Raw genomic sequence first — 10,278 nt, 5'->3', positions numbered from 1 at the left:
GTATTGGGACCGTAATAATGGAAAGTCCATAGTACTAACCTAAAGAGTTTTATTTATTTATTTATTTATTTATTTAATTTATTTAATTATTAAATCAATTAATTGATGTAATATAGTTTTTGAAAAAATGTACAAAACACAAATTAGATTTTTTTTTTATAAAATAAGATATATATATATATATATATATATATATATATATATATATATATATATATATATATATATATATATATATATATAGCTTAAGTTATTCTATTCAAACTAATTATTGTGTTATTATATGTATAAGTATGAGCCAATCATTTTACTTATTTTAAGAAAGTGATTAATATATATGTTTGAATTAAAAATAATCGAAAAAATACCATCTAATTTAACTAGAAAGATATTTTAGTCAATTAACATAGATTTAATAAAGGAAGTTTGCATATTTTAAGGGAACATAGATTCTATTAATTTTAAAAATATATTTTGATGAATTATTAGGTTTTTAATTCGGACATTCTGACAGAATATGTTTGAATATATTCAAAAATAAAAAAATTCTTGAACCATAAAATAATGAAAATATTCTTGAACATATTTTTCTTGTAGAATAACAAATTCTCGAACAAGCAACTGAAGAATTAAAACAAAAATTATATTATTTTTTATAGAATACATGTAACAATTGTTAAGAATTACATTTATTGTTAATGAATAAAACTAAAAAACTTTCAAATCGGAAAAAAAAAACATCAAAATCTAACAAATACACTAATTTATTCTAAAAGAATAATGTTGCTAAGAGGCGTAGTTCAAATTTCGTGGTCCGTTTTTCAAGCATCAACTTCTGTCAAAACAAAACCAAATTGTAGATTAAATTCCAACAGAATTGGAATTCATGATTCCATTCCAGCAGAATTAGAATTCATGATTCCATTCCAACATAATTAATGAATGAAAATAAAATTTGGGATAGAGTATACAAAATCTGTGTCCAACATTCTTCAGCATCCTGATGTAATCAAAACTCGTGTCAAATATATAAAATAAAAAATTTTGAGTAGTTAATGTGATAGAAATAATGAATGAAAATAAAAGAAACCTGTTGCATAAAGGACCCATTATGCAGCTGGCCAAACTGAGGATATTTTTTCCACAATACCTACGAAATTATAACATATATAACTTCATTACATAATGTTAATTACATATTTATTGTATTGTAACAAAAATAAAAATTGTAAGAGTTATTGAGAAAAAAAAGTACCATCCAGAACTGCATTGGTGCAATTGGCTTAACATTTTTATCAAGCTCGCAAAACAAGTCTCTTGTGGCAACAGTCAAAAGATGAGAAGACTGATCTAAATCATTGCTTCTTCCAGATTGAGGACACCTGAGCAATAAATCAGTGTTCAAAAACATTCAATGGATTAAAATACAATTCAATATTACTAACACAAAAAGAAATAAGAAATCTCACTCAATTAATGTAGATTTGAGCTCAGGAACCGAATGCAAGCATTGGACTGTGGAGTTCATGTAACAAGTATTTCCCAAATTGAATAATCCAACAGAATGACCCTAATAAAACATTATGAAAAAATGACAATAAAATTCAATCTGTAACTTTAAGAGAATTTGAAAATAAGTCAAGAACCCTACCACAACAACTACTTGTTCTTCCTCATGGAAGGTCTTCCATAAAAACTGGACTCTTTTCAGGGGGGTTCACAATCTCATCTGCTGTTCCCATCATCATCAACATTTGCCCCTATAACGAAGAACACGCCGTTTAATTTCCAATCAACAAAATCAAAACTATGCATGATCAAACACTCACAAAATCAACCAAACAAATAAAACAAAAATTCAAAATTCGTGAATGCCACATGCAATACCGGAAATCAAATAATCTGGGGATCAAAGTAACAAAAAAGCTGGAACTGGTAATCAATACGATTAAACTGATTGTAATCAACCATTCACCTTGATAACGATACGCTTAACATTTTAAGAAGTCCGCGAGTTGGATCGATTGCATCCATTGTAGAAAGCTTAAAGTGTGTGTGTATATATCTCTGTGTGTGTGATTTGGCACCTGTCTTCTTCGACGAATGAGATAACGACGAGGAAACTCGTTTACGACTCTCTAATCGTGTGTTGTGTTGTTTTGTTTGCTTGGAGGAAAGCGCTTTCGATTGGAGGAAAGGGCTTTCGATTGTGGCCGAGAGATGAGCGATTGAGAGAGAGAGAGAGAGAGAGAGAGAGAGGCGGCCAATCGGACATATTTATAAATCGTTAATCACGAATCTGATAGTCGGTCGACGTGCTAGAGTTGGAGATGGCGATGACAATCGATTTTTGTAGAACTCAAGATCGATTATTCTAATTTTGCAGATCGGGAACGAGATTTAAATTGGAGAGATTAGGTCAATACCATGATTATAGCAATTAATTTTGGAAGTTACTAAACAAATTACTAAATTACCCTTATTTATTTATTTAATTATTTAATTTTGATTGGCCCACATTTATGCATACAATAACACAATACTTACTTTAAACAAATACAAATGAATCTAGCTCTATATATATATATATATATATATATATATATATATATATATATATATATATATATATATATATATATATATATTAAAATCTTAATATTTTCAAAAATTTAACAAAAATACTAAATTTTAATTTTTTATTTTGTTGACAGTAAATCTTAATTATAGATAGTTTTTAACGCGTAGGTTAGCCTGAACTTCTCGTCGGCTTACGGATCTAGTGGGCTTTAGCCCAGAATACGCAACAGGTTCAGCCTTACTGTTTGGACTTTGGACTTTGGTGTTTTTGCATGCACAATCACTTTAGTAATATATATTTTATAATCATAATTTGATTTATTATTTTATCAAAAGATATAAGAAAAAAATAAATTTTATAAAAATTACTGTAGTTTGGGTTTTTTTGTTTAACCATGTATTTTTTTTTTCTGTTCAGTGAGAGTTTGTTTTTATTTTTTTTAAAAAGAACTATATAAAACTTTGATTTCTACCATTATAATTGGAAATTTATTTGGTTTCACCATTTGAAGGAAATTTTCTTTTCGATTTAACCATTGAAAAAAGTTTGATTTTTTTTTTATGGAAACCATCTTTAACTGAAAAATAATCTTTCATTTGCTTTTGCAACTCATTAATAAAAAAAAAGTAATTTATTGAAAAAAAAACCTCAAACTATAATTTTTCTTTCAGTTGTTAAACAAAAAAAAAAAGCTATAGTGATTTTTTTTATAGAATTTTGTCTAAAAAATAAATACTAATGTTAGATAACTTTGAAACTTAAAAATTAAAGTTACAATACACAATAACTTAATGTGACTTCAATTTAACATCTCAAGTTACAAATATTAAATATAAAATATTGTTATACAAATATTAATCTAAAAATGAATAAGTTCAAATCAAATTTTTTATATTATACTCTTCAATCACGATCAACATATACAAAACTGGAAATTTTGGATTGGAGATTTTTACACAGAAAATATACAAAACTGGAAATTTTGGGTTAGAGAAATCCCTTAGCCAGAGGAGCCTAAAATATGTAACTTTGATCTCTAACGGTTTGAACGACTTAAATTTTTAAATCGTTAAATCTCCCACTTTATCTGCCTTTATAGCGGAAATATGGTGAGAACAATGCCTTAATTAAGGTGATAAGAAGTATAGATTAGTAATGAAAAGTACAAATTAAAGGGATAAACGTTCAAATTCATCATAATTCCATAAATCGCAAATATGTTTGTTACAGCGAGTCACTTCAAGTGGTAAGAATAGGAGGAAGACCCACGGATCTCGTCCCCAGTACACGTGCTTTGGTGTCCGGGAAGAACTCGAACTCTGGTAAAGCCGCAACATCTCCGGCTTCCGAGATAGCCAACGGATACCGAAGTAAATGGCCTGGAAGATCTTGAACTATCTCTGGACTGGAATACAAATTCCAATTCTCATCCGCAATTCCATTTACTTTCCGAATGCATTCCAAGCTTTCTGGATGGCGAAACGAATCATCTATGTAATAAAGATGTTCTAACCACAATGCCATTCGAAAGCCATAGATCGCACCCCTAGCTGGCCACTGTGTGGCTATTTGATTCGGTTGGTAGCCACCAATCGCAATCTCAGTGTCCCTAGCCCCGTCCATTGATCTTTGATTGATGTTAGCCGAACCAATAATTATATATTCGTCATCAACTTTAATCAAATCACAAGAAAAAAAAGTTATGAAAGTGAATTCGTATTTTTTTTCTCAAAGAAATAGGCAATGCACTTACCGATCATCATTTTTGCATGAACATAGATCATAAACCGTCGAGATTCTTGCGCTCTACTATAATCGGAATCCGGTTCGGGCTTCTCCACCGGTTCATACTCGCCGGACTTTTTCGTCTCACGGTTGCCGAGGCAAAAGAATGTCAAGTAATCCCTAGGATCCGATTGAATATTTCTTGCTAGAAGTTCACTGGCGATGTCTTTATACATCATTTCTATTGTTCTTTTTTGCCAGTCTAATATGGCCTGAACAGATCCGCTTTCTGGGATCCCTTCAGGCCACATTGGGATCACTATGTACACGGCAAACCTCTCATTTGCCCTAATTTTACTAATGATTTTAAGTGAAAGCTCCTTTGGTATGAGATGTAAAGCCCCGATGTCCTCAATTTTGAACTCATTGCTTGGTTTCCAACCATACGAGCTCCCCAAAAAATATTGGTTTTCGATATAGATGAAGTTTTTAGCACGACGTATCGCGTTAATATACGCATCTTGAATGCTACGATCAATCACATTATCTTTACCGGTAACTAGGCCCGCCATAGATGCTTCCTCGGGTTTTTGTGGGAACCCTGACACTGCACCATCGTCGATCGACCGGAACAATTGGACATTCCATGTGTACTGGTCTTCAGATGGACGGACTGGGGCGGGGTGAGTTATGAACTCGTCAAGTTCAGGTAATGTAAAAAGAAATTGGCTTCCAACTTGTTTAATCCATCTTTGTTCGAAATTATACAACACATCCCACGCGATCGGACCTTCAAGTTTGCAGTGTATGTCATGCCACGGTTCCCTCGGCCCACCTTTTGCAATCGAGGCTCCCGAGAAATTCGGTTGGTGGAAATCGTCATGATGTATGTCTTTTAGGGTCCGAAATAATGAGTGATTCCGAGAATCATACCGACCGTCACAAAGATCAATACCGCCAACAAACCCTACAATCCGCCTCATTCCCGATGCTTCCCCGGGAATGTCGCTATCTACAATGATGGTTTTCTGATGATGAGTAAACATGGTCGCGACTTGAATCCCTTGAACATAACTATTCTTGTTATCGGGTTCACGAGGGCATAATACACAATGAACCTTAGTGTCATGAAAAAAGTCTCCCGTTTCTTGATCATGTGTCGCCATTAATCCATCTTTTTTCAGAGCCTCAACCGAAGTTCTATCATCCCAAACAAGCATCAATACATTTACCCCATCCTCGGCTTTTCTCTTCAATAACTCACCTAACGTGACGTCTCCACCCGGTTTTGGCCTACTAGGATCGCGAACCAACAAGATTTTTGTGTACACGGACCACCCGGTTATATAAATCAAATGTTTAGCATTACTAATCGCATCAAAAATATCCTCCCAACATCTTTGGGGCTCGTAATAACCTTCAGATTCTAAGTAAGATGTAATGTTATCATCTAGTATATGTGCATCGGGGTACAAAGTTACTTCACAACCTTCTCTTTGCCTAAAAAAGGTGTAGGGTATTCCTCCAAATGTAGAACTTTTAATACCTTGTGACCAATGGCTATCTCTCGCGACACTAACATATTTCACCTTCACATGAATCCTCGAACGTCCTTGTATTGGGTTACGATCTTCGTCTAATATTTCAAGCCATCGGTCCACTTCGAACTCGTTGACGACCTCCTCGACCGGAAGGTAAGCTCGTCCAATCAGAATTGCACCCACGGGATTCTCGTCTTTGACTGTGAATATAATGTTTGACACGTTATGTGCGCAGTATATGTGAAAAGACTCGAACCAACGAGGATTGGATGCTTCGTTCTCGATTATCCTGGTCCTTGCAGCTCTTGCCTTTTCTAGGTCGACTGTTGCATAGAGTTTAGAGCCCACAATCTGATAGAATTTTTATAAAACGTTAGATTTTATGTACAAATATTTGATATCTAAATGTTAATCGATTTACCTCGGGGCTACAAAGTACCATTCTCTTCACTTGAGCTAAAAACTTTTCCCTTTTCCTCGACTTGTTGGCTCCATGAAAAGAAATAAGAAAAACATAAAAAAGGGAATGAAAAAACACAAATAATCATATTTACGATATAAATATGGGTTAAAACAAATACAAAGGGAAAGAAAAAACACAAATAATCAAATTCACCTTTTTTTTATCTCATATAAATATGGGTTAATTAAATATGTATCAATGTAAATGTAAAAAGAGTTTTCTTAAAATATCTTTAAATTTCATTAAATGAACATTAAATGTTATTCATGTCACTATTTAATTAGTTATATAAAATTATAATTGTTAATTTAAATAAACATGTGACCTTATAATTTGTATTAATTTTATTTTAATTTTTATTCTAATGTTATTTAATTAATATAATTAAAGTGAGAAATTTAAATTTTGAAATTTGAAATAGATAATCAATATATTGACATGTGGTATAACATTAATTATGAGACCTAATAAGATATCACATGTTAAAAGGAGAATCAACCTACTCTTTTATTAAAATAGAATATATATATATATATATATATATATATATATATATATATATATATATATATAATATATATATATATATATCACATCATCTTAATGGCATATATCCTTGAATTACAAATATAATTTTTTAAGTGTTATTTTTAATTTTTTTTTATAATTAGTAATAATAATAATAATTTATTTGATTTTTTTAATTAGATAATGATGATCATTTCAAAAATCAACCATTCTTTTTAAGAGAATGTAATGTAATTTTGTATTACTATTAATTATTACTTTTGCTAATCAATTTAAAAACTATATATCTTTGAAAAGAATGTTATTATTATAAAAAAAATGTTTTTAGAAATTTTTAATGAATTTAGCATTTCGATTTAAGTTTTACATACTGCACTTGGATTTTATAAATATTTTGTTTTAATGCAATTTGTGTACTATTTTTAAGTACATGGAATAATTTGGTTTAGGTATTACATTTAACATCGTATTTAAATTAACAAATTAATATAAACAATTTAAAAGCTATAATATTAAAAATATAATATTTCACGTCCAACAACATATCCCTGTTAATAAAGAAATCATATTAAATTAAAAATTAAGAATCTACATTACAAAAATAACGATAAAGAAGTTTACATATTAGACAATCAAATTACTATGATTTTCAAAAACATTGTATCTTGACATATGGTCTCTTTTGTTAAATACGGATAAGGTTTTTATAAATTTATACTAACACCGATTAAATAACAACAGCGTTTTAACCGATATAATAAAAAGAGAAATTAAATATCCTTCTACATTTCATCCTACCAAATTAAATGGTGACATGTATAACATTTAATGAAATTTAAAGATATTTTAGGATACTAATATGACACATGTCATTATTTAAATGGATGAGAGGATTTGTAGGAACAAAAGATAAAGGATATTTAATTTCTCTTTACTTCATTTATATAAAAGTTATTATTTCATGACATTAGTATAGTTACATTTTTAAAATATTTGTCAATATTTGAAGCTCATAATTTTATTGTTGTGCAAACACGTCTGGTTATTAATAAATGAAACATTATTGCATAAATAACCATTATATAACACCAGATTCACGATTACAAGTTTATAAAATGAAACATTATTGCATAAATGAAACATTGTTTTGGTTCTAAAAATAGACATCGTTACATATATATTTTGTACAAAACTATTTTGTTGTATAATTAAGTTGATTAAAGGTAAAATGTTATTGCATAAATGCACACCTAACCGTATTAATATTCAATATTTAACTAATTATTTCATGTATTAGTTTCATAATCTTTTATATTGCAATCCTGAGTTCCGTTTTTATGTTTGTTTTTTTATGAAGAATTATAAGTTATGATTTTTCTAATTATTGGAATACAAAAATAACGGATTAAAACAATAAATATATGAAGAACCACCTACCTTGAAACAAACTGTAAGATCCCATCCATTATGTAACCTATCGACCTCAAAAATGGTAGCATGAATCGTCCCGTGGAGCAGATGTGGAGCCATTTGTCGTCTGTAAAAGAAGCAATTGTTAGAAAAGGCACTCTGATGTACATCATGCATTGGATGTCGTACAAAATGAATACAATGAAACAAACCTTAGAAAATGAGACTATAGGAAAGAGAACATGGAGTTGTATTTATGCAAGATGCCAATGAATGATTCCTTTAGTTGATTCAGAAGAAAGAGATATCTTTTTGAGAAAGTGTTTCATTACTTAAAACCCAACAAACCTTCATGCATGGATGTACTTGGATCTAAGCTTTTGTCTTTACAAACATTTTCATACATACCCTTGTATTTTATTGTGTTGCGATTATGAACCCTATACGTACACCATGCATCTATTGATTGTACCGGTCCTAAGGATTTAAATATCTTAAATGTCCACAAAGAATCAGATTTTTTTTTTATTTGTATTATAAGTTTTTTCAAATGATATATATATATATATATATATATATATATATATATATATATATATATATATATATATATATATATATATAAAGTAAGTCCCAAAAAAAAATTAAGCCATATACACCCCCATGTTGATGGACATAGGTTGTTGGTTTTCAGTAACGATGGTCTCAAAGAGGCAATGAAAGAACCAAAATGTTTTTCAATAAAAGTACGATACATGAACAAAAAAAACCGGTCTTAGTCTCGTCTTGAAAGAAGAAGACCGAGACCAAACTGTTCTAAAATGAGACAAAAAAAAAGAACAGACTTTTCAGAGACAGACCCAAGATCGACCTAGAACGATCTCAAAAAAGACCGAAAACCAAAGTTTATATACGTGTCGTTTTTGTGTTAGTTACATTATTTTTAATCACAAATTACCCAACTTTTTCATTCCTTTTTTTTGATTAAATTTTAGTGTATCATTATTAGTAAATCTTAATTTATCACTTTGGTGTGTTGATTACATATTTGTTTATGGAAAAATTCAAAACCAAAAAAATCAAAAAAATACCAAAACCGAACCAAAAGAGACGTACACAAAGAAAACAATATCAAACTGAAAAAGACCTAAACCCGTCCCAAATAAATCAAACCGGAAAAACTTGCACTTTTCCGATACTTGTCCCGAAAAAACTAGGTTGTTTTGAAATTGAGACTGGTCAAAAACCGCCGGTAGAAAACACAATAAGTTGTTGAACGATGCTTTGGGTTATTGACAAATGTTATTTTATGCATCTTTTAGGGTAGTTTTTATGATCATTTAGCATCATATTTTTTACATTTGCATGTCATTTATTTAAATAATGTTCGGTTCATGTATTTTGTTAGAATTCTCGTATTGCTCGTTTTTTATGTCAATTTCAGATAGTTCGAATGAAGCAGTACTTTAGGAGCAACTGGATGTGTGTTTGGAGCTTAAAATGGAGTTGGAACTAAAGGAAGATGTTGATGAATTCTTGAAATATGTTTTCGTCAAGAAACATTTGATTGAATTGATCACACGAAGATAGAATCTACAATCTGAAGCTAAAGGATGTTGTTGGCAGCTTTGACCCTCTGTCAGTATATTGACCATATCTCATGATTCATAACTCCGATTGATGAGATTCAAATGTAATAAAAACTAGACACAATTTGGAACGACTTTCATGTTTGTGAAAAAGGCAAAAATTGCGATTAAATAGCCTAAAAATGTGATCGCAGGTGTGATCGCATGTTTGTCATGCGATCACATGTTTGCCACAAAGCTTCCTAGGGTCAAATTAAGTTGTCTGGAAATCATCTGAAGTGAAAAGTCCAAACCTGCGATCGCATATGCATGTACATGCGATAGCATGTTGTCCAAAAATGTCCAGAACAACAATGTACGTCATTAAATCGGCCCGATACGCGTTTTTAACGAAACCTACAATCACATAGGGCTTACCTTCGATCACATGTTACTAGTTTA

The 10,278-nt window shown here is 30.5% G+C and overlaps 1 protein-coding gene and 1 pseudogene across 2 annotated transcripts; both read right to left on the bottom strand.

The window, feature by feature from the left end:
• Positions 1-668: 668 nt before the first annotated feature.
• Positions 669-2,331, bottom strand: LOC145068608 (ubiquitin carboxyl-terminal hydrolase 7-like). Its single transcript, XM_079015604.1, has 6 exons — positions 1,976-2,331; positions 1,652-1,760; positions 1,470-1,570; positions 1,256-1,382; positions 1,091-1,150; positions 669-1,000 (listed from the first exon to the last, which is right to left on the bottom strand). Exons 3-6 carry the CDS (start codon positions 1,526-1,528, stop codon positions 914-916), a joined length of 333 nt encoding a protein of 110 aa, XP_078871730.1. The 5' UTR covers positions 1,529-1,570; positions 1,652-1,760; positions 1,976-2,331; the 3' UTR covers positions 669-913.
• Positions 2,332-3,708: 1,377 nt separating this feature from the next.
• On the bottom strand, positions 3,709-8,411 carry LOC145088318 (phospholipase D alpha 1-like; annotated as a pseudogene). Its single transcript, XR_013701075.1, has 4 exons — positions 8,276-8,411; positions 6,269-6,336; positions 4,335-6,198; positions 3,709-4,254 (listed from the first exon to the last, which is right to left on the bottom strand). The product of XR_013701075.1 is annotated as a phospholipase D alpha 1-like (transcript).
• Between the last annotated feature and the right edge of the window lie 1,867 nt (positions 8,412-10,278).

Source organism: Lactuca serriola, chromosome 1 (assembly GCF_051521515.1).
Source record: "Lactuca serriola cultivar US96UC23 chromosome 1, Lser_US96UC23_V15, whole genome shotgun sequence".
Classification (NCBI taxonomy): Eukaryota; Viridiplantae; Streptophyta; class Magnoliopsida; order Asterales; family Asteraceae; genus Lactuca; species Lactuca serriola.
Note: the sequence above shows the minus strand (reverse complement) of the source record. Positions and strands in the feature narration are given on the sequence as shown.